Raw genomic sequence first — 25,665 nt, forward strand, 5'->3', positions numbered from 1 at the left:
AGCGAAACGATTGTGCGGGACCTCGGACATGTCGGAAATGATCTATTGAGCCATCTAAATGGCTCAGAATCAAGCCGTGTATTCCCAGCATTAGAGCATGGTAAGCTCAGCTCTGTAGGAGGCCAGAATTAGTGTTTGGAGATTTTTTTTTTTTTTACACAAACTCTATAGTGAAATAACTCATGTGGGGATGATGGAACAGCCTATTTTTGGCCATAATGCCCCTTTAAAGCAAACCTGTGTGTTTAATGGAGCAAAACAATTTGATGCTTACCTGGGTAGTGGGTTTCCACAGCCTCCTGCAGACCACCATTCTTGCCGGGAACCTCTGAAAGCTTGCAGTCAGGCTCTGTCCTGTGTGCGAATGCGCGTGGCTGCAGTGCACAGACACTGAACTGCTTGCAGTTGCACACTATCCGATTGGCTCAGTGCTACTGCGCAGGCGCAAGCCATCTATGCTCCATTGACAAACCCTTTAAGATAAGGTTCGGGTGTCCCAGCGCTCAAACTTTACACTTAAAGCGGACCTGAATTTAGAACTTCCTCTCTGCTCTAAAAGATAAGGAACAGCATAATAAATTTTAAAGAACAATATTACTTTGTTACAGCTGGTGTGTGTCTACTTCCTGCTTGCATGGAAGCAGACATAGGGTTAACCTCCTGCGTTTACAAATTAGCTGCTCTGCTGTGCTGCTTTCACTTCTGCACTCACTTAATGACTCACTTAATGACTCACATAAGCTTTCTGCCAATATTTACTCAGCCAGCCATTAAATATCATTCTGTACCAAACAGCTCCAGGATGCAATTTGCCAGTCGCAGAGTCTCAGGTGACAGCTCTGAAACATACGAGTTCCTGACCCGAGTGGAGAGAGACACCGGTACCAGAGCAATCGGCAATCCAGTCCTCTTTATTATCAGGTAATGATATTGCCATGGCCACAATCCATCAATGTATAAAACAGGGAGTGGCTCCAACAAACAGTCCATTGTTTTCCTAAAAGAACTAAATATAGGAAACCTCCTTGGATTGCTGAAGACAAATAGTAGGAAGTTAATCCAGGGCTTTATCCAGCTGCTATACGGAGTAAAGTAGTAAGTATTCTGTTTCCCTTTTAAAGTATTTAGAAATTACTCTATAGATGTATTATGCCTTCCTTTGCAGTTTTTTGCGTTCTTCAGTTGAACATGTGTCTTTCCCAGCGGTTTAAAGGGAACTCGTGGTGACTGAGAGGGGTATGGTGGCTGCCATATTTATTTTCATTTGTAAACAATGCCAGCTGCCTGGCAGTCCTGTTGAACTTCTGTCACTTCTGGCATACGTAATGTTGGAGTCAAAACCCTGGAACAAGCATAAGGCTAATCCAGTAAAACCTGTGTCAGCTGAGTCAGAGTACCCAATCTGCATCTTTTTATTCAGGGTCTATGGCTAAAAGTTTTAGACACAGGATCAGGAGGATTGCCAGGCAACTGGTATTGATTTAAAGGAAATAAATATGGCAGTCTCCATATCACTCTCACCTCGGGTTCTCTTACTTACAAGTGAACTTGTACAAGTACAAATGAACAAAACGACAATAGCTGTATTAGTACACTGCTTATTGGAGCTGTTTTTTAACCATTTTAACCTGCCTGGCGTTCTGATAAGATCGCCAGGGAGGCTGTGGGAGGGTTTTTTTTTAATAAAAAAAAAACTATTTCATGCAGCCAACTGAAAGTTGGCTGCATGAAAGCCCACTAGAGGGCGCTCCGGAGGCGTTCTTCCGATCGCCTCCGGCGCCCAGAATAAGCAAGGAAGGCCGCAATGAGCGGCCTTCCTTGTTTTGCTTCCCTCGTCGCCATAGCGACGAGCGGAGTGACGTCATGGACGTCAGCCGACGTCCTGACGTCAGCCGCCTCCGATCCAGCCCTTAGCGCTGGCCGGAACTTTTTGTTCCAGCTACGCTGGGCTCAGGCGGCTGGGGGGACCCTCTTTCGCCGCTGCTCGCGGCGGATCGCCGCAGAGCGGCGGCGATCAGGCAGCACACGCGGCTGGCAAAGTGCCGGCTGCGTGTGCTGCTTTTTACTTGAGCCAAATCGGCCCAGCAGGGCCTGAGCGGCAGGCTCCGGCGGTACTGGACGAGCTGAGCTCGTCCAGACCGCCCAGCAGGTTAATGCCCCAGGCAATGCAATTTACTTTTAATATACTTGCCACTTTCTACCAACATAAATTATAAGTAATTTATGCACATTGTTCAAGTGGACACCCTGAAGTTTCTGTTTTTTTTATGTTTTTCTCCCCTTTTAAAATTAGGATAGGTACCTAAAGTTAAGGATTCATTCCAGATTGAATCCTTAACTTAAAGTTCACCTGAAATGGGTGGGAAAAGTTGATTTTACTTACCTGAGCCTTTCTCCAGCCCCCCATAGTCTTCCAGTCCCCTAGGTCCCCTCTGTTGTTCAACTGTCATCCCAATTAACCTTTTCAGGACCTTAGGCTTGCCCCTAGTGACCAGGCTATATTTTACAATTTAGGCCACTGCAGCTTTAAGGGCTCGCTTCAGGGCCGTACATCTCAGCACACACGTTATCCCCTCCCCCTTTTCTGCCCACTAACAGAGCTTTCTATTGGTGGGCTCTAATTGCTGCAGGGATGTTTGTTTATTTATTTAAGTTTTTTTCTAATACATTTTACTATTTTTTTTATTTTATTTTTTTACTATCCCCGCCCTCCCTCCCCCCGCTAACCAATGACAGTGATCGGCTGTCATAGGCATCAGCCTATGACAGCTAATCGCTCCTGTGCCTCCAGAGGGGACAGCCGAGTGACATGGCTGTCCCCAGTGCCTTAGATCGCAGCTCTACAGATTGTAAATAGATGGCGATCGCCGCTGGGAGACTGATGACGGATCTGCTGCAAAACACGTCCCCAGGACTTGACACCAAAGGCGGTCCTGGGGGAGCCACTGCATTCACGCCAATTGGCATTACGCAGTCGTATAGAGGTTAAACTCTACAAATGGGTTGGATTGCACACCAAGGAACATGCGCTGTCCCTGCCACACACCTCGGTTGTGCTCCCATGGCCAGCAGTGTTTTGTGCATGCAAACTGCAAATGGGCAAAATTATCTTGGCCCTGGGAGTGCAATCAAGGAGGTGCGTGGCCAAAGCAGCACATGTGCTATAGTGGGCGACACAACTGGGTCACAGACTTTGATTGGGTTGACAGCAGAACAGCAGAGGGGACCTGGACAGGATAGCACATGCACTACAGTCGGCGACCAAGCTGGGTCAAATACTTTAATTAGTGGTGACAGCAGAACAACAGTGGAGGACACCAAGAGACCTTAAAGTCTATGGGGGTAGAAGAAGCTCCAGGTAAGTCCAACACTTGGATCACCACCGGCCTATACTCCACCAATGTGCCTTACACTTTAAACTATTTTGGATCACCGCTATGGGTGAGATTGCCGAATCTAGTCAGGCTAAGTGGATCAAAGTGCTAGACAAAGTTCTTCTTGCAGTGCAATAATAACACAGAGCAACTGTAACATAAGTGTGAGAACCCGAGGTGGGCATTTTTGTAAAAAAAAAAAAAATTCTACTACTATGTCCAGGGGGCTATCTGGATTAGGTAGCCTCATCACAGCTGATCATGTGGCCATAAATCAAGTAGTTTAGTTTTTAGTGACCCCTGGGGTAGCGATGCTGCAGGGAGGTGGGGGAGCAATGGGGGAGAGGCAGAACTGTTCAATGAGAGCTGGGGAAGGGGCTTTAGGAACACCCCCAGTGGACATTTTAAAGGAATGCCTCTCATGCAAGGGAATCCCCTGCATGTTGGCAATTTTGGAGAGTGACAGCCTGGGGAGTGTGTGTGTGTGTGTGTGTGGGGGGGGGGGGGGGCAGAGAATGGCACACAGGGACCACAGAGGAATGTAATGGACCAGGGAATGTGCCTCTGTGCGCCATCTTCCCCCCTGCACCACCTTGGGAGGGTACACTTTATCTTTTTGCTGAGAATCTACAATTTGTGACCACCTGATCTCTCTCATTCTTAGGACTAATAACAGCCAGAGATGGGCCTCTACAGGAAAGTTCTGGTGGGGATCTTCTCCAGAGAGTCAGAGAGCACCTACCGCTGGGTCACCGACCTGCTAACATCACCACAGTTCCAGCCACTGGTTGAAGATGTCCGCCTGGTTCAGGTGTCCAATACAATGTGCGGTCACTCAACACAGCTGGGGGAGGAGATTGCCAAGTGCCAATTTGCCATTCTCTACCACACAAACAACAGAGGACGGCTGAATATCACCAATGTGACTGACTCGCTGTATGATGAGGAATTGCGCCACTTATCCCAAAAACTGGGTGAGACGTAAAATCTATCCTTATATTCATTCAACAATAATTATAACATAACAATTCTAACATTTCTGCAGCGCTTTTCTACTGCTGGACTCAGAGCGCTTGAGAGTAGGAATGCTCATTCGGATTCCGCGGGATTGAAATTTCCGCATTTCCAATTCAAAATCGGCATTTCCGATCGGAAAGCGAAATTCCGCGGAAATCTGATTTACCACAACTCGGCAATTTTAGCCCATTCACAGAGCTCAGAAGCACTGGACCAATCAGAGAATGCAGGATTTGTCAGCAAAAATCGGATCACCCCAGTAATTTAGACCAATCATAAGACTAATTTTCCCTTTTTCTGATTTTCGTTTTTCCATTTTTTTTTTTCATTCATTCATGCGTTCTCTGATGCAAAAAAAAAAATTACTACTAAAATACTCCCCAAAAATCGGAAATCAGAAACCGGAAAATCAGAAATCAGAAAAACAGAAAATCATTCTGACATTAGCAGAAATCGGAATTTACCCGGAATCAGAAATAAGCATTTTCAACCATCCATACTTGAGAGCTGAAGCCACTATAGTCGTGCTCAGCAGGCCACTCTGCAGTGTTAGGGAATCTTGCCCAAGGACGCCTTACAGAACATTTACTGGCATACTGAATAGGCAGAGCTGAGATTTGAATGCTGGTCTTCTATGTCAGAGGCAGCGCCCTTAACCAGTGCAGCACAGATTCTGGCATGAGTGCCCGGAGTTTGGCTATTTCATAGCTGATCACCACATATAGGTTCCAACAGGGCTGTGGAGTCGGTGCGAAGCAATTTTTGGGTACCTAGAGTCAGAGTTGGTGGTTTCATAAACTGAGGAGTCGGAGTCAGATGATTTTTGTACCATCTTCACAGCTCTGGTAAGTATTAGACTAGGGAGTCGGAGTCGAGGAGTCGGAGCAATTTTGGGTATCTGGAGTCTGAGTGGTTTCATAAACTGAGGAGTTGAAGTCAGACGATTTTTGTACCGCCCTAGGTTCCAGCACTCCGCTATAATATGGCTAGGCTAGCTACATATATTGGCAATACCATAGACAAGCCCCGGATGCTGTGAAACGATATACGTTGGGATTAGTGAAAAGAAAGTGTGTGGGTGTTGGGGGGGGGGGGATAGCATTAACAATCAGACAGAGGAGGTTAGTGTTAGACATTTAGGAGGGGTAATGGTCAAGAACTAGTTTAAAGGATACATACTCTTAAAATAAACCAGGTGGCTATGTAACAAACACGGTATAGGACTTGAGGAGGAGCCGCTCGGGAATGCTCTATCACTTGTCAGTGTAGTTGGTCACTCTCTAGCAATAAGAACATTTGAATAGTAGAAAAATGTTCTAGCGGACCCCTAGGAATGGGAGATACTGGGCGAGAGGAGGCACGCATGCATGGCATTCTGGTGTGGGGGGTTCTGGAGCAGGGTAAACCGAATGACGGCTCACCCTACTGCCGTGCAAATTCGGGGAGGGGGGTGTGAAGTACTATTGCTTCTCTAAGTTATCGCAACTCGGAGGGAGAAGTAATTTGGGGTCCAGCAGCAGAAACAATGCTTGGCTCCTGGCTAAGCAATGCATTTCATTGTGTGCAGACAGGAGCTTGAACAAGTGGCTGTGGGACATTCTTTTAAAGTTCATTCAGGTAGAGTTATGGTTGGGCAACAGCAATTCATCCCAGTGGACCACTACAGGAAGGCAAGTGATATCAGAGTACACATAATCACAATGTCTGCTGTAATAATCATCAATAAATCAAAATAAAATGTGTATATAGCTTGAGATCTTGTAACTCAGAACTTTCAGCAAGATATGCTGTAAACCCAGTTGATGCTATGTGCTGCTCTATAGACCAGTGCAGGTCACTATTATTCCATTATATTTTAGGTACAAGTAATGGAAGATTTGATTTCCGCTATTATTTATAGACTCTAATGGAGTTGCATTGGGGTTTATTTGACTGTAGTTCTGAGCTTTGAATCCACCATGTCAACTTTTACAGACCTTTTGATACCTTGTTTGAAATTCTAGATTGTGTTGCCGGGTCTCTCAATGGCATTCTCTTTACAGGGAGGGAACGCATCATTGTCCTGGTGGATGATGTGAATTCTGATGATCCCCTGGTCAACAGCAGGTTGCTCAATGACCAGCCTCTCATTAATGAGCTTTCTAGGCTACTAATTGTCATGTATAAAGATGAGAAGAGCCTTTATGATCAAAGTGGTGGTGGCTGGAGATCAGATATCGGTTCCTATCAGCAAGGAGCCAAGATCCAATCCAAAGAGAAGATACAGAAGATGAAGTCACAGATAAGCAATGGCAAGTCGTTGTAAAAAAAACAACAAAAAAATAAGTGGGTTCAACAAAATGTGTTTGGTTGGCTTATAGGGAAACAAATAAATGTGCTTTATGAATCTGTTCACCACTGAAGTGATGTAATGTTTGCCAAACTTCTACAAACATGGAAGTGGTCACAGTCAAATAACGTCTTTATTTTGCAATTACTAAATTAAAAATGAGACAGACCAAATGCCCTGGCAAACGAAGCAAAACATGTCTTCATGCTGTCCATTGAGAGCTTTACTTTGATTCTAAGTTAACCAACCAAGACATCTCTTATTTTTCTAGCCTTTGAGGTGTGATGTGTAAGGGAATTCCTGCCATCACTGTAGTTATGAGAGCTTTTAAAGCAGAAAAATTAAAGGTTTAATCACTTAAAGAGACACTGAAGCAAAAAAAAAAAATGATGATATTATGATTTGTATGTGTAGTACAGCTAAGAAATAAAACATTAAGATCAGATACATCAGTCTAATTGTTTCCAGTACAGGAAGAGTTGAGAAACTCCAGTTGTTATCTCTATGCAAACAAGCCATTAAGCTCTCCGACTAAGTAAAGCTGGCCATACACTGGCCCGATTTGCCACCGTTTCGACAGCAGATTCGATCACTGGGATCGAATCTGCTGCCAATCGTTCGCGCTACACGCCGAATTTCGATCCATTTCGTCTGATCCCGTCGATCACTCCGTGTGGAAAATTACCGTCGATCGCCCGCGGGTAGGGAGCGCGTCGCTAGCGGCGTTCGAGTGCCCGACGACCGACGCAATAGAGCCCGCATACATTACCTGCTCCGCCGGCGCGACTCCAGTCTCCCGGTCACCGCTGCTCTGTCTGCGCTCTGGTCTCCAGGTCCGGCATGTCTCACTTCTTCTAGCCTGGCAGGAAGTTTAAACAGTAGAGCGCCCTCTACTGTTTAAACTTCCTGCCGGGCTAGAAGAAGTAAAGCATGCCGGGGCCGGAGACCAGAGCGCAGACAGAGCAGCAGTGACAGGGGGACTGGAGTCGCGCCGGCGGAGCAGGTAATGTATGCGGGTGGGCGGGGGCAGCAGCAGCACCACCACCACAACAGATTGTGAACGGTTTCAGGCTGAAATCGGTTCACAATCTGTTTGCTGTAAAGGTAGCCATATGATCCCTCTCTGATCAGATTCGATCAGAGAGGGATCTATCTGTTGGTCGAATCTGATGGCAAATGGCCACCTTTAGTCGTGGAGAGGGTTGCTATCTGACTTTTATTATCTCAACTGTAAGTGAACTGTTTACTTTTTCTCTGCTAGAGGAGAGGTCATTACTTCACAGACTGCTCTGAAAGAATCATTTTGAATGCTGAGTGTTGTGTAATCTGCACATATTATAGAATAATGCAATGTTAGAAAAAACACTATATACCTGAAAATAAAAGTATGAGAATATTTTCTTTGCTGCTAATCTTCTAGTAATTATTCAAAGTACACAACCAATTCATTATATCATATTTTTTTTCCGCTTCAGTGTCTCTTTAAGTGCAAAAATCTATGTAACCAAATCCTCATGGGGGGGTGGGGGTGGGGGGAAGGGGGGTGTAGCACGGTGGCATAGTGGTTAGCACTCTCATTTTTCATCTGTCTTTCAGTGTCACTCTAAAGCTGCTATAAGATTTTTTTTTTTTTTGTGCTGCAAACCATGGCAACATGATATATTGTTTGGTGTGAAGATGGGATTAAACTCTGAATGAAATGTTTACTTAACACATTAAACAGAGTAAAAAAGGAATATAAAACAGTATAATATTTGAATACATATTTACATCTCACTGAAGCTAAATGGTATCCTAGCTGGTTGCTTGCTGAACATATTACCAGATAGACTTGTAATTAATCATTACTGAGCAAATAAAGGAGAGAACATTCTCTGTTTCTCCCCGAATACTGCCTTGTTTACACAACATAGTACACTTCAACACAATCTGATAAATCTGCAGTCATGGCAAGAAGGGATTTAAGTTCTACAATTTACTTCAGCCTACAACAAACATTGTATGTAGCCAGAGCCGGTTCTAGACTTTTTGCTGCTTGAGGCAAACTCAGGCAGTCCTCCCCCCCCCCCACATCATTGGACAATTTGACTGCACCTTATAGCTGCGGTGAGACCCCCAAAAACACCCTCAGTATAGGTAGGTAGCCAGGTATAGGTGCCACCAGTATTGGTAGCTAGGTACAGTTACCCCCAGAATAGGTTAGCCAGGTACAGTTGCCCCCAGCATAAGTTGTCCAGGCACTCTCTTCCCTTCCTGTTTCTGCCTGGTGCTGCCCCCAGACTTCTGCCGCCTGAGGAAGTCGCCTCACTTGGCATCATGGCCGGACCGGGCCTGTATGTAGCCTGACCAAGTTGTGTTTGAATGAGTTATTATATTGTGAGAAAACGCGGAAAAGCCGCCGCGTGCGCTCAGAGCAAGGCGGTGGATTCTGCGTCCAACGCGGCGGTTTGCACGCGTAGGCCTACATCTGCCAGTATGGCTGAACGCGGAAAAACCGCCGAATGCCTTGATAGCGGTGCGGTGGGCTCCGCGTCCTGCGCGGCGGGTGGTACACAAGACATGTCTGGTGTGGCTGGGACTGATAGTCCACACAGGTTCAGAAGGACGCGCGCGCGCGCTGAGAGGCAGAACTTTTATGACAGCCAGAAGGGAGTCAGCTGACCAAGCCGGTCAGCTGACGATTGTACCAGTTCCCATTGGTCCAGCATTTAGGGGAGGCGCTGGAGAGCGCTGGGCTATATATACTGGGTGCTGGTCATTCGCTGGTTGTCTGCCGTTGCGATCACTACGTGGAAGCACTCAGACCTTATTGTCAGAATCTGTGTTATCATTCTGTTATACTTCAGACTAGTTCCAGGGTGTTGATGATCAAGGACCTCACACCCAAGATTAGGAATCTGTGTTATCATTCTGTTATACTTCAGACTAGTTCCAGGGTGTTGATGATCAAGGACCTCACACCCAAGATTAGTAATCTGTGTTATCATTCTGTTATACCTCAGACTAGTTCCAGGGTGTTGATGATCAAGGACCTCACACCCAAGATTAGGAATCTGTGTTACCATTCTGTTATACTTCAGACTAGTTCCAGGGTGTTGATGATCACGGAGCTCACACCCAAGACTAGGCATTGTTTATTATCTGTTATGATTTTCTGCTTTCCTGACCACTCTTCTGTTCACTGATTTGGTACTTCGCTATATCTGATACTCTGTTGCCAAACCCTGCTTGCCTTAGGATTACCAAATCAGCCTCCTGTCTTTGTACTTTGTATGTCCGTGTGTTGCCGACCTGGCTTGTCCGACCTTGAGAGCTATCTCCCCAGTTAAGAGATAGTTCACAGATCAGTCAGTGACATCCTCCTATTAGTGTCACTCACGCTCTGGTCCTTTCCTCTCCCAGTCTGACTCCTCCCTGCTGGAGAGTCTCAGGCTGCGGAAAGGTACTTATTCTAGCAGTATTCCTTACTGCCTTGTACCTGTCCTCCTGGTATTGTTCTCAAAGTATTACTGTTACACCAAACACTCATATCTCTCAGGTGTCCAGAGGTTAGTAATATATCTGATTATCGGTGATACTGCAGATCATCAATAATCGGGTATATATCTGTATTTTTGGTGATACTGCAGATCACCAATAATCAGATCCTCTCTGTGTTACACCGATTGTTACAGATATCTCCTCATCAAACTAAGTCCATGGAATGTGATGCTCAATCAAACAAGTGGTCTTATTTTTTGGTCATAAATTAGCTGGCATGCCTGTGAAATTTTCTTGATGTTATATAATAATATATGTAATATAATCATCCAATGACTTCTATTGCAGAACAATGCATCTCCTGTTAAATGCCCATTGTATATAAGCTGTATTCTAATTTTTGTCAGTATACAGGTATCAGTCTGACGAAGGCTTCATAGCCAAAAGCTTACTGCTTTTCTTCTAAGTTGGTCAATAAATGGTATCATCTTAATTCAAAACTTAATGTTGTAATAACCGGAAAAAATAAACGAATAAAATGTGTGGGTTTTATGTACAGTCGCATGTTTTATTTTAAAATTAAAATGGCTAAAAACTGAGAAATAATGAATTTTTTAAACTTTTCTCTTCTTCTTGTTCCTGCTAAAATGCATATAAATAAACTAATTGTTAGCCAAGTGTACCACCGAAAGAAAGCCTAATGGGTGGCAAAAAAAGTGTATTGATCATTTTGGTGTAATAAGTAGTGGTAAAGTTATTGGCGAAGGAATGGGAGGAGCATTGAAATGTAAAAATTGCTGTGGTCCATAAGGAGAAAAACCCCTAAATAAAACAAATGTATTTTAGTACAGTTAATATTGTCCATACATAAATCAAGACAGATGCCAACATTGGTATTTTTCCAGTGCAGCCCTGACTGCAGGCAGCACCAATTGGCTGGCAGCAGCTCTATTCATAAATCCAAGGTTGCCCTTCAGAGATAAACAGTCTGTAACAGGTCCACTCTGATGTGTACGAAGACACTGGCCATCTCTGATCTACAAAAAAAAGGCTCTGATTGGTCAGCCCTGGTATGCACAAAGTCTTTGACTGCCCAGAGCTCACTGACTGTATTACTTGCCAATCTGATTTTTAAACTATTGTTCATGTAAACATCACAATGGAAAAATATCTCAGGCAAGGCTGCACTCTAAATGTAATGACAGAACGTATATACGTAGAATGCTCAGCAAACATATATAGTAGTATGATCTTCTTTGTTTTCATATCCTTTGTCACTGATTGTAAGTGAGACCACAAGCTTTTATTTCAATAAGGTTATCTACTAATAGTTATGTTCTGTTAGTTATATTTTTATTTTTATTTTCCATTCTACTACCGGCTAAGAACAACATATATCTGCATGTAAGTAACACGTTGTAACGATTGCAGAATTATTTCCGTGGTCAGCGCACGAGATTTGCGCTGACACTGTGGAAATCCTCCACAAACATGTAATTTAACAGAACCCAGCTATGGTGCTATGTACCTGTAGAGGGAAATTCCCACCGGCAGATGGAGCTGTGGAGTGCAGAGGAACACAGCCTCTGCCCTGCCACAGATGCCAGATGGGAATTGCATGAGTCGAAGCAATGCAGGGCAAGATAGCCCTTAAAGAGAGAGAGAACACAGAAACAGAATGTATGTGTGTCCACCAATCTAGTTGCCACCCAGCGACGGTGAACACACAACAGCGGAAACGAAGTGTGAACGCAATCGCAAGAGTGGCGATTGCCAATAGTGACACAAGACTGAATCAGACAGAGCACAAGTGTAGCAGGAAAGACACAGCAAATAACAATGATCAGAACATCAAGGAAAATAACAAACGCTAGCTAAACGCATCCACTGCACTCATTCGCAACAGCGAACGCGTTAAAGACACGATCACTGCGCGTTAGGTGCCCAGTGATAAGCGTGCCACCCTAACTAACCAAAATAACACAAACACGAAAATAGAGAACGCGAACACTTGCTAAACGGTTACCACACCGAGCCTACAGCAAGCGTTCGTACCAGACAAGACAGAGAGAGGAAGTAGCCAGCAGCAACCGCAGCTCTGGCCTACACTCCCAGACAGAGTACAGAAGGAACCACCGCCACTACCGCTAGGGTGGATGCGATCCAGACAGGCAGACAGATGGGGCTACCAGTAGCTACCGCTGCTCTGGTTAGCACCCCTAAGGCAGAACGATTTCCTGTTGACCACCACTGGCGACAAGACAATCGCAAGAGACAGACAGATATAAGGCAAGACAGATAATACAACCCGACTACGCTAGAAGGGATGCCTAGTGTGCAGTCCCAAGGAATTACTCTAAGATAATCTTAGCAAACAATAGCAAGGCTGATACTCCTGGTGAGTAGCAGGAACAAACCATCATGACCAGCAAGGAATTCTGGGAGAGAATGGTATTTATACTGCAAACCATCAAAGGAAGCAGCTAAGCAATTTGCATGACATGTATATGCAAATTCCTCAGCAGCAGAGCAACTCTGACACTTGCAAAGTGAAGACAGGTCTCTTTTCCAGAGACCTGCAGCACTCAGACTTAAATAATGGTCAAACAGCTGTCTACCTGTGCAGACAGCTGAGCAGATCATTACACACGTTTACTGCATCTCAGCCGGTCCATATATTTATCAAATCAGATGTTTAATTTAACTCATGGAACAGTGACATACATCATTACCAAGACTTCTTATTATCACATTGTACTGCTTTAATTCTTAAAAAAAACCCTAAAAATATAAGATCCTAGCTTAACTACATTAAGACCGACAATCTCCAATAGTTTTTCGATTGATAGGTCGTCTATGTACCACTGCTTACAATCGAACAATATAGTCAGAAACTGACCCTCCTGTTAGTCAGCCAGAAATACATTGACTAGATAGGAAGTCATTATTCTGGCAATGTTTAAGCCAGGACACCATTAACAGTTGAAGGCATATTACCTTTATCTCTGTACTATGTTTATGTAGATCTTAACCTCCCTGGCGGTAAGCCCGACCTACATTCGGGCTAGCTGCCGGAGAGGATCGCATGGCTCCCCAGAGGTTTTTTTTTAATAAAATTTGTTTTATATGCTTGAGCTAGCACTTTGCTAGCTAAGCATGCCCCCCAAGTCGCTCCGCTCTCCCCTGATCCCCCCCCCCCGATCGCCGCTGTTATACGTACCCCCCAGGGATCCCACAATGGTGCAGCCTCCCAATCAGCTCCAGGCTTCGCTATGGGAAAGATTGGGACTGTGCATGACGTAGATGACGTCATGTCCGATCAACACCATAGCGACCACTGAAGCTACATGGTGAAGCTGCGGCTCTCGCGGGATCGCGGACGGGTAAATATTGCCGGCGGCGATCGGGGGGATCACAGTGGTGCCGGGGGACTTGGGGGCCACAGTTAGCTAGCAAAGCGCTAGCTTAAGCAATTAATCCAAATTTTATTTGAAAAAATTATCCCGCGGACGCAGCAACTGCGTACCGCCAGGGAGGTTAACTGTATACATGTCCAGAACCCAGATATACTTAACGAATGTGAAGTTGTCTTGTATAATATGTTACAGTTCCTTTTTACTGCCTTAGCATATCTTTCAATAAAAATTTATTGATGAAAAAAAAAACAAATACTGTTCATGGAATTGGTGACGCGTAAACAGTGGAAATGCATAAAAGTCCACCATTTTTCATTAGTTATTAAAAATAATTTGTTATTGATTTACAACATTGTATTTTCTTCTTTTTTTGCAGCGCAAGAATTAAACACGGTAAGTAGCAGTCTATGCTTCATTGTAGAATAACTAAATGAATTGACAAATGAACATATAAATCAATGAAAGGAAAGCATCCCTTGAGTTTTTAAGCCATTTTTAAGCTTGTATTTCCTTCTAGAATGGAATACAATAAATGGACATTGCGGTCTACGGTGTAGCCCATTTTTTTTTTAATGCAGCCGGCAACCCAATTTAGGTGTCTCACTCGGCTGAGTTCCATCTAGGGCAGGGGTTTCCAAACTTTTTGGACCAAGGGCCATATCACTGGTCTTGCTGCTGGCATAGTGGCTACTGCTGACATATGTGGCTACCCTTCACTCATCAAGTCCATTTCCTCCACAGTGGAACTTCTGCAGCCATTTTCTGATGAGCCATAGTGATCACTATAGGACTACAAATAGAAAGATGGCTCACATTTTCCAGTATATACTTTGTAGACCATTTCTTTGTAAATATATACTAATTCCTGTGGGACTTCAGGAGAGTGGAGGAGGAGATAGACCCGTGACACAGGTTGGCCCTTAACATTGATGCATGTGGTGCCACAGCAACAGAAATCAAACAGCAATTAAAATCACACAAGAGCTTTAGGGGTCACTGGAAAATGCTCAGTGGGATGAGTTTGGCCCTCGGGACAGACTTTGGACACCCCTGATCTAGGGTGTGCACAAAGCTTTAGACAGTGAACCTCACGATCCAGACACTGGATGGAACCGTTGAAGATGAGGAGGGTGGAGTACAGCCGGACCAAGAAGCAGAGGCAGCCGCTAGTTGGGTCACAGTTAGAAGGGGTAGGGGAAAAAGTGGCAGGGAGGCTAGTCCCGAGTTGTCCCTCACTAATAAGTATGCTTGTTTGCGTAATATTGGGGAGGATGATTCAGGAGTAGCAATGCTGCAGCAGGATGTGCTCCTTAGCAACCAAGGGGCAGACTGCTGTAACGAGAAAGGGAATAGGAGTGCAGCTAAGGCTAGACAGGTACTGGTGGTAGGGGATTCAATTATTAGGCGCACAGATAGGGTAATCTGTTGAAGAAACCGCGAATGCCGTACAGTCTGTTGCCTCCCGGGTGCTCGGGTTCGGCATGTAGCGGAAAGAATTGACAGATTACTGGGTGGGGCTGGGGAAGACCCGGCTGTCATGGTACACATTGGCACCAATGACAAAGTTAGTGGGAGATGGAAGGTCCTCAAAAATGATTTTCAGGTACTTGGAGATAAACTTAAAGCAAGGACCTCCAAGGTGGTGTTTTCTGAAATACTGCCAGTGCCACGTGCTACATCTGAGAGACAGAGGGAGCTTAGGGAGTTAAATAAGTGGCTGAGAAATTGGTGTAGGAAGGAAGGGTTTGGGTTCCTGGAGAACTGGGCAGACTTTGCAGTCGGCTACAGGTTCTACAGCAGGGATGGGCTGCACCTTAATGGGGAGGGTGCAGCTGCATTGGGGGAGAAGATGGCTAAACGGTTGGAGGAGATTTTAAACTAGGATCTGGGGGGAGGCGGGAGGATAAAGTCTCAATACATAGACAAGATGAGGTAAAAAGACAGTGGGAACCTATCATTATGGAGGGTGGAGAGGGGGGTGGGGACAGTGTAAAGATTAAGGAGGTTGGTAAAAATTCAAGTAGCCAATTTCATGTAAACAAAATTGGTAAATGTGGTGGTAAAAATATAAAGTGCATGGTAACCAATGCTCGGAGCCTTGCAAATAAAATAGACGAACTAGAGTTCATTCTGAATGACAAAGGCTATGACATTGTGGGAATAACCGAGACATGGATGGATGAAAGCCATGACTGGATAGCTAATTTAAAAGGATACAATGTGTTTAGGAGGGATAGAACAGGGAAAAAAGGTGGAGGGGTTTGTCTCTTTGTTAAGAATTCTCTTACAGCTGTCCTCAACGATGAGATGGAGGAAGATTGCGAAGATGTGGAGTCCGTTTGGGTAAATATTCATGGTGGAAATAAAAGTTGCCAATTGCTTATTGGGGTATGCTACAGGCCACCTCTTATTAATGAAGCTGCAGAACTGCGATTACTACAGCAGATTGAAAAAGCTGCAGGTAAAAATGAGGTCATAATTATGGGCGACTTCAACTTTCCAGACATTGACTGGAGTATTGAGGCTACCCATTCTGGTAAAAGCAGCAGATTTCTGGCAGCACTACAGGACAATTACTTGACTCAAATGGTAACTGAACCAACTAGGGGGAATGCGTTACTGGATCTGATCATTTCTAATAGACCAGATAATGTATCAAATGTGCAGGTTCAAGAACATTTGGGAAATAGTGATCACAACATGATAACGTTTGAGCTGGTGACTGATAGGCCACGGGGCAGCGGGACCACTAAAACTATGAACTTTAGAAAAGCAAAGTTCACTCAAATTAGGCAGGCACTAAGTTTGGTGAACTGGGATAATGTACTACAAGGGGAAGACACTGAAGGGAAATGGCAAGCTTTTAAACTTATACTCAATCAATACTGTAGTATGTATATCCCATATGGAAACAAAATGTCTAGGAATAAAAAAAGGCCTCTATGGATGAATAGAAAGGTTAAAGATAAAATGAAGAGGAAAAAGAATGCCTATAAGGTCTTAAAACAGGAGGGGACAGAGGCTGCACTAAGCAATTATAAGGAGTGCAATAAAAATTGTAAAAAAGAAATTAGGCAGGCAAAGATTGAAGCTGAAAAACAAATCGCTAAGGATATCAAATCTAACCCAAAAAAGTTTTACAAGTACATTAACTCTAAAAAAAAGAAAGGTTGACTGTATAGGACTCCTAAAGGATGAGGATGGGAACTCAATGGTGGATGACCAAGGTAAGGCAGAGTTATTAAATGCTTTCTTTGCTTCTGTCTTCACAAAAGAAACAGCACTGTTGCAAACTACAGAGGCGGAAGAGTCTCAATCTTCTAACTGTAATATTTAATACTTAATGCAGGAAGAAGTGAAGGCAAGACTAAATAAATTAAAAATAGACAAGGCACCTGGCCTGGATGGCATGCATCCTCGGGTCCTAAGGGAATTAAGTTCAGTTATAGATAAACCCCTTTATCTTATCTTTTGTGACTCTCTTGCAACTGGCAGAGTCCCAGTGGATTGGCGTACAGCCCACGTTTTCCCATTATTTAAGAAGGGCAAAAAATCTGATCCAGGAAATGATAGACCTGTAAGTTTAACATCAGTTGTATGCAAACTATTTGAGGGGTTACTAAGAGATACTATACATGACTTCATAGTAGAAAATAATCTTATTTCTCAGCATCAACATGGGTTTACTAAAGACAGGTCCTGTTTGACTAACATGCTCAGCTTTTATGAGGTAGTGAATGCTAATATGGATATTGGGAATGCTGTAGATGTGATATACTTGGACTTTGCAAAGGCATTCGACACTGTTCCCCACAAAAGTCTGGTGCAAAAGTTGAGGATGCAAGGACTGGGGAAGAGTCTGTGTTCATGGATAGGGAACTGGCTAATGGACAGAAAGCAAAGAGTTGTGGTCAATGGATCATACTCAAAATGGGAGACTGTTAGCAGTGGGGTCCCACAGGGGTCTGTTCTGGGTCCAGTGCTCTTCAATTTATTTATTAATGACCTAGTAGATGCAGTAGTGAGCAATGTTGCTATTTTTGCAGATGATACAAAATTGTGCAGAATCATTAACTCTCAGGAAGATAGTGTCATATTGCAACAGGATCTGGATAGGATGGCTATATGGGCACATACATGGCAGATGAAATTCAATGTTGACAAATGTAAGGTCATGCATTTTGGACGTACTAATGGTCTAGCACCATACAAAATAAATGGGATACAGTTGGGGACATCAAACTTGGAGAAGGACTTAGGAGTACTCATTGACAACAAGTTAAATAATCGTACTCAATGCCAAGCAGCTGCAGCTAAAGCTAACAAAATTTTGGGATGCATTAAAAGGGAAATAAAAACTCGAGATGCTAGCATAATATTGCCCCTGTTTAACTCTCTAGTAAGGCCACATCTGGAATATGGAATTCAGTTCTGGGCACCACATTACAAAAAAGATATTGCAGTTTTAGAGCAGGTGCAGAGACGAGCAACAAAATTGATGTGTGGGATGGAAGGTCTCACTTATCGAGAAAGGTTAGATAAACTGGGTTTATTTAGTCTAGAGAAAAGACGCCTTAGAGGGGATCTAATTAACATGTATAAATACATCAGAGGGCAATATAATACCTTGGCGGATGAGCTTTTTGTCCCTAGGCCTTCTCAAAGGACTAGAGGACACGATCTGCGCATGGAGGAAAAACGTTTTAGCCATTTATTTAGAAAAGGGTTCTTTACAGTAAGAGTGATTAAGATGTGGAATGCATTGCCACAGGAAGTCGTTATGGCAAACTCTATACCTGCATTTAAAGGGGGCTTAGATGCTTTCCTTGCGTTGAAAGACATCCATGGCTACAATTACTAGGTAATGCCTAATGATGTTGATCCAGGGATTTTATCTGATTGCCATCTGGAGTCGGGAAGGAATTTTTCCCTTTAGGGGCTAATTGGACCATGCCTTGTAAGGGTTTTTTCGCCTTCCTCTGGATCAACAGGGATATGTGAGGGAGCAGGCTGGTGTTGTACTTTATACTGGTTGAACTCGATGGACGTATGTCTTTTTTCAACCAAAATAACTATGTAACTATATATGTAACTATGTAAGTATATCTTGCGTCTATTACTAGACAAACTCAAGAAATAATTGTTTATTTCAAAATCCTATTGCTGAAACTTCATCTACAGTATATTGAATGTTTTCCTCATAGCGTTGTATTGTTTTTAATGTTTAGCCCCTTGTCCTGCTCATTTCTGTCCTTGTCGTAGTGAGTGTGATCACCATCATAGCTGTCTGCATCTGGGTGAGGACCTAACCCAAATTCTGGAGGCTAATCTGGATTCATCCTGAAGACATCTCTACTTGGATATACAGAAACTACTTACACAGGAACTATTGAGGACATCTTCAGGAGAGGACTTAATTCATCGGACTGACTTCCAAGAACTTCACGGAGTAGATCTAACATCATTTGAAATAGTACTATCGGTTTATTAAGGAAACAGCTCAAGCTCAGCAAGGAGCCAAGATCCAATCAATGTTTGTTTTGTGATGCAAGACTAAATTTATGGGCCAGAACCAACCAAATCAACTTTCTTTACATTCTGTTATTTAACACAACAAGAAATACCACTGAAGATCTATTTTTCCAGTGAACCATCTGAAATGTTTTATTTGTTTACAGGTTTACATTTGTGAAGGTAAAGGATAACTTGTGTATCTTTAAACATGAATATGGTTGATACACAATTGTTTGAAATGTAAACATTTCAAACAATTGAAATGACAAATTTTTAGTGCTAAAATAAACAAGTTTTATGGTGAAACTAATGGTTTTTTTTTTTGGGGGGGGGGGGGGGGCTGGGTTGCATTTTTCGTTATAAAAACCACAATTGTTCACATTTTTGTGATTTTTCACCAAATTACAAAATATTTTGCATAATCATAATTTTGCAGTTTTTTGCAATTACCATGCAAAATTGTTATGCACATTTTCAAGTAAAATTGTAATTAATTTCATTTGCAAACATAATCAGGAACCCTGATTTCACAATTTCTGTGATTTTCGCATGATTTCTTCCCAATTTTAGAGGTTAACAGCAAAGCCCCCATACATTCTATCATCACTAACATTGCTCTGTTTGGTAAGGGGAATAGTGGGAACAAGACTATTTTTTTTTTTCAAAAAGACCATGTCGTTTTTGAGAAAATTGTTTTTAAAAATGTAAATCAAAAATAGTTTTTAAACTGTAATTTTTCTGAGTTTAAAAATCATTTTTCCTTTTCACTACAAGGTCTTTTTGAAAAATATTTTTTTTTGTCTTGTTCTCACCCTTCTCCTTAACATACGTAGCATGTGTATGGGGGCTTAGCTATTAACTGCTAAAGTCAGCATGAAATTACGCAATGGATTACACAAAATCAGTTGAATGTCCAAATCGTAATTACGTATGGCCATAATTGTGAAAATGTATGTAAAATTTCATGTAATCATAGTTAGCAGATTACGGTCATCGCTACCCAACTCACCGACACTGTCTGACTTCTCCTTTGCTCAGAGAGAACATACTAGCTTGTTTACTTTATGTGTTACGTTGTGAAATTAAATTCAGCTTATCATGTAGACTATGAACCCTAAACTAAAAGGAGATGAAAGAAGTCTTAAATAATCGGAAAACATAGGAGAATTATAGAAACTGTTTGAAGTCATGTGATGTTTTTCAGAGGCCATGTTGGAAACTTTACTGTTATAGGCATGCATGAAAAAAGGGCGCAGTGAAAAAAGGGCCCGGCTGGTTAATGAAATGGCGCCAGTGGATAACGAAATCTGATAACGATAAACATCGTTATCAAACATATTAATGTTAAAAATCTTTATGGAATTCAACAATACAGCTTAACCCAACCCTACTCTCACACAGAACCCTCCCCTGGTGGTTCCTAAAACTAAACATTCCCCTGGTGGCGCCAAACCCTAACCCTCCCCGGTGGTGCCTAACCCTAACCCCCCAGTGGTGCCTAACCATAACCCCCTGGTCGTGCCTAACCCTAACCACCCCCTAGTGGTGCCTAACCCTAACCAACTCCCCCGTGTAGCCTAAAACTAACCGGCACCCGAGTGGTGCCTAACCTTAACCACTCCCCCTGGTGGTGCCTAAACGTAACCAATCTCTCTGCAGAAACACCCTTTTACACATAGAAATGATAATATCTTTGATAACTTAAACTCTGTGCATATAAATGAAATAATATGACAAAAACTATAATGTTGAAAGCTTCTAAAATGATAATATACGTCAAAAACTTTAATGTTCTAATGTTCTCAACAATATTTATCACGGACCCCTTTTTTCTGCTTTTTTTGCCGTATTAACAATAATTGCATTGAAGTCTATGGCGGTGCCCTTTTCCTCCACCCTCAGCCGGCACCCTTTTATCCTGCTACCTGTTATAGGAATCATTCTCCCTATAAAAAGAAATAAAACCGAGAAGCTGAGAAAGACTTCCACTTTCGTTATGATTAAACAAGGTGTGGTTGTTGGTACAAAGTCTAAAGATGGTATTAATGTAATGACAGCTCAGGCAGAGCCAGCAGAGTCCTACAAGCAAGATCGCAATCCCTGCCTGATAACTGCCGGCTATAGCCTCCAGCCCAGAGGGGGAAGACAGCTACAGATATCAGTGTGAAGTAAGTGTAAGCTTATGGGTCTATCGTGTGTTGTGTGAGGAGAAACAATGTACAATCTCCAGGAAAAATAATAACTTCTCTAAAGTTTTATTGGAAATGATGTCGGTGTAAACATTTCTTGGACTTTGCTAATTTACCTTTTGCTGCCTCTCTTATATTTGTCTGTTTCCACATTTTGTAGTCCTCTGTTTCTTTCTTCCCTAACTGATTTTATTGTATTTCAATCTCTCTTTCTCTTCATCCCTCCTGTTTGTCTCATCTTACCTCTCTTTTCCTTGTGCCTCTCTCTTTTTCTTTTACTTGCTCTCTCTTTACTCTGTATTCTCTTTAGTCTTCTTTTTTTCTCTCTCTCTCTCTTCCTCTTTCCTTAATTTCTCACTCGCTCTCTTTCTCTTCCCCTTCCCGTCTTTTTTTCACTCTCTTCCTCCTCCTTCTACTTCTCTTTTTGTCACTTCCTCTCTCTTCCCCTTTTACCCCTCCATCTCTTCCTCTATCCTCACACTTTCCCCATCTTACTGCTCCTCTCTAGTCCCCCTTTCTCTCTCTTACTCTCCCTTTCTCTTTTTCCCTCTCTCCTCCACCTCTCCACCTTTCTCTCTCTACCACCTCTTCCCTCTTTCTGCTATCAACTTTCTCCACTACTCTCTTTTGCCCTATTTTGTCCTCTGTGTCAATTCACTAAGCTTTATCAAACACTTTATGAAACATTTGATAATTTACCTCATGAGTAAAATCTAAGTTTGAATTCACTAAGGTGTTATAGATTTATTGAACATTTTATAGATAAAACATTTGATAAATCTATAACACCTTAGTGAATTCAAAATGAGATTTTACTCATGAGGTAAATTATCAATTGTTCGATAAAGTGTTTGATAAAGCTTAGTGAATTGATGTCTTCAACATTTAACAGCCATGATTAAAGTTTTGCATTAATGCATATTCTAATTGTGTGCGTAAATGACACCTCTTCATAATTTGCACAATTAATGTATTTGCATTACCAAATAATTCATCAGAACTTTTTGGCTGCCTCTGGACCTGAACTTTTGCACAGGACAGAAGGAAAACATAGAAAATGCACCCTGTATGTATTTAGAGAGTTCAGCCTGTTTAATTCCCTCTTATCTAGGGCTAACCACAACTGTAATTTGCTCTCTGAGCATTCAAGGCCGGTTTACAGTGAATGTAATGTGCCCTAGCACTTTAGCTGCTGCCCTGATGTGATGCTAAGGCAATATAATGGCAATGCACCTATTGTAACACACACTGCTGCTTGCACTCCCATCAGAGCCAGGACAAGGTCCTCCAGCACCCAAGGCTGAGACACCAAAGTGCGCCCCTCCATCCCTCCACCCCATCCATCACACACTGATTGCTATTAGACTAAGAGGCACCTCAGGGCCCCCAACTCCTTAATCTCTAGTTATCTGGCTTGTAGTCACTTCCATGTATCTCCTTTTCTTATTTCTTTATGCTTCATACACAATTAGGAATGACAGCTGAATGAATTGTGCGCACCCTCCTACACTTCGCCCTGAGGCTGGAGCCTCTCCAGCCTATGCCTCGGCCCGGCCCTGACTCCCATCACTCAACTGATCCATTGCCCTTACACTGAGAAAGGCACATAAACTGCCCAGCAATGGATCAGCTGGTGCAGTGCATTCACTATATGCTGGCCTTTTCCTACATTGCACAACTTTTTTATGCAAAATAAACCTTCCTTCAGCTTGGAACAGATTTTTAGCATTTATCTATTATAAGCAAACATTCAAATGAGCAAAAAGAGTGTTGAGCTTGTGGTGTTCATACATCTGACCTGTAGATGTCACTGTTCTCATGTATTACGTTATAAGACAATCTAAAATGTTGTGGGTCGTTCGTTTTTGTTATGCCCTGGCTAGGAACACGGAGCGAAGGCACTGCAATATACAGCAAAGTCCCCAGTATCTGAGCAAAGGCAGGGATTGCCTGATGCTGGTTACGTGTTCTTGCCGGTTGCTTGAGCAACTGGCCAAAAAAGCACAAAGCTCCCCCCTGTTAGAGATGTCGCAAACATAGAATTTTCCATTCGCTAACAGCGAGCGCGAGCTTCTGCAAATGTTATCAAACATGCGAACCCAGCTAACCGCCAAAGATTTGAATGGGCAGGCAAATTTTGAAAGCTACAAAGACTATTTCTGGCCCCAAAAGGGATGGAAAAGTTGTTTCAAGGGGTCTAACACCTGGACAGGAGTATACCGGAACGGGATCCATGCCAAAAGTCCAGAGTTGACAAAAAGTAGGGTTTTAATACCCAAAGGGCAGAAATCACATTACATTCCCACAAATAATGCACTGGAGTGGTAGTGTGCCTGCAACTTAATGTAGCAACAGTAGCAGCAGTGTGGCACAGCTCTGGGAGTGGGCTGTGGAGTGTCACACAGAGAGAAATGCAATAGTACTATCAGAATACAGGGAAATAATAATGCACTGGAGTGGTACTGTGCCTGCAACTTAATGAGGCAACAGCAGTAGTGTGCACACAGCTCTGGGTGTCAGTGGGCTGTGGAGTGTTACACACAAAAACCCCACAGGAGACCGATGTGCTAGCCCTCAAAAGGGTTGTTTGGGGTGCTTTTACAGCAAGTGAGGAAGAACACAGGCCTTTCTGATAGATTTTATGCTGAATTCTGTCGGAAATCACAGTGTAGTGTATAGGCAGGCAACATATCATCTCAACAGATAGGGATCTATCTCATGGTTGATCTGCCCATACATGGACCAGTGTGTCATCTAATATGTCCTCTGAGATTCCCGTGAACTTTGAAATTTGTGGAGAGCTGACATCCACTTCCCATGACATATGTAGCGTCATAAACACATTATACAAGGTGCAGAGTCCTTCTGACCTACAACATACACACCCTGAAGAAGAAAGGATAAAGAATAGATAATAATAATAAGTCAGGCAAAGCAGAAAAACATCATGATTCTAATGATTCTAAAACCGCTTTAGAATGATAATGCTCATATACACTGTATATATATATATATATAAATATATATATATATATATATATATATATATATATATATATATATATATATATATATATATATATATATATATATATACACTATATACAACTAAATCACTAATAATATAAATTACATTACCTGGAATACCATATAGGTTACTTTTTACCCCTATAATCAAAAGTGGGTGGAGACAAATACAAATTTTACTGGGAAAATGTAAACTGCAGCCATTCTTACACTGTTAATGGTAGGGTTCTCAAACTTTGCACAGTTGGTCATTGGGTGACTGGGATTAATATTCAGAAAAGTGGGTGGAGCCTATAAAAGCCAATCAAAATTCACCTATTGATTTTTAAGGGGAATATTTCATTGCTGCCATTCTTGCACTGTAAATGGCACAAGCCTGAAACCTGCTACAGTTGGTCATTAAGTAACTGGGGTTCAAATTTAGAAAAGGGGGTGGAACCGCAAGCAGTCAATCAGATTTGTTTCTTTTCAATGCAAATTATTGATGCCAAAGCTCACAAATGAGGTCATTGAGTAATTGAGTAATTGTGCGTTAGGGTTAGAAAAAGTGGGCACAGCCAACACCAGCCAAATACATGCCCGGACAACGCCGAGCCATCAGCTAGTATATATATATATATATATATATATATATATATATATATATATATATATATATATATATACAGCTATGCCTTTTATATATCTGTCTATGCATTGCACCTCTGATTCCCAATATTTACAGATACATCATCATTTTGTATTATACCTTTGCCCTGCCCCTTGTTCCATCTTAGGTCCTAGGCACCTGCCTTGGTCACCTGGTGGATGATCCTGCTCTGCCCCCAGCAAAACTTTGATGGGACACCCCAATGTGCACACCCTTTCCTTTGTCTACCCTCGAAGACCCCCACAGCTTGAAGTCCCATCCTGCGAGGGTCATAAAACAAGTGAGGCCATCATAATCTTCATGCCCATAACAAGTGAAGCCACAAATACACCAGATCAGAAGGATGGGCCCCTTTATCAGAGGGATTGAAGTAGTAGTTGGGCCCCTCCCCCCAAATCTCTGGGCTTCCCTGTGGTCGGAGGGGTTGCTCTCCTGTAGTTACACCCCTGCTTAGGAGAAATAAATGTAGTACACCTCTATTTTCACCACTAACTCACCTTACTCTTCCCAAACATCACTCAGCTTCTTACAACCCTCTTCCCTAGTTATGGGCTGATGTGGCGTGTGCTGTACCCAGTGGGAACATTCTTAGTTGTCAGTTATTATTATCTGGCATTCTTAGAGTCCTTTTACACTTAATCAGTTGCTCTCAGTTAAAACGGAAAGCAGT

At 42.7% G+C, this 25,665-nt stretch overlaps 2 protein-coding genes across 5 annotated transcripts in view; both read left to right on the forward strand.

Annotated features, from left to right (window-relative positions):
- The first annotated feature begins 834 nt into the window (after positions 1-834).
- Positions 835-19,266, forward strand: LOC137525530 (uncharacterized). 3 transcript variants are annotated; one of them, XM_068246658.1, is made up of 5 exons: positions 835-921; positions 4,039-4,348; positions 6,434-6,682; positions 13,993-14,009; positions 18,845-19,266. In XM_068246658.1, exons 2-5 carry the CDS (start codon positions 4,057-4,059, stop codon positions 18,923-18,925), a joined length of 639 nt encoding a protein of 212 aa, XP_068102759.1. In that variant the 5' UTR covers positions 835-921; positions 4,039-4,056; the 3' UTR covers positions 18,926-19,266. The 3 variants fall into 3 exon arrangements, with proteins under 3 accessions (XP_068102759.1, XP_068102758.1, XP_068102761.1); XM_068246657.1 differs by lacking the exon at positions 835-921 and adding an exon at positions 1,010-1,095; XM_068246660.1 differs by lacking the exon at positions 835-921 and adding an exon at positions 1,010-1,095 and having other exon boundaries at positions 18,879-18,938.
- A 1,945-nt stretch (positions 19,267-21,211) lies between these two features.
- The window catches only part of LOC137525531 (ice nucleation protein-like), a 41,245-nt gene continuing 36,791 nt past the window's right edge, over positions 21,212-25,665 (forward strand). For both annotated transcript variants that reach the window (XM_068246661.1, XM_068246662.1), the window contains exon 1: positions 21,212-21,298. The gene's annotated coding sequence lies outside the window, so the exon portion shown is untranslated. The remainder of the gene's footprint in view (positions 21,299-25,665) is intronic.

The sequence above is a fragment of the Hyperolius riggenbachi genome, chromosome 7 (genome assembly GCF_040937935.1).
Source record: "Hyperolius riggenbachi isolate aHypRig1 chromosome 7, aHypRig1.pri, whole genome shotgun sequence".
NCBI lineage: Eukaryota > Metazoa > Chordata > Amphibia > Anura > Hyperoliidae > Hyperolius > Hyperolius riggenbachi.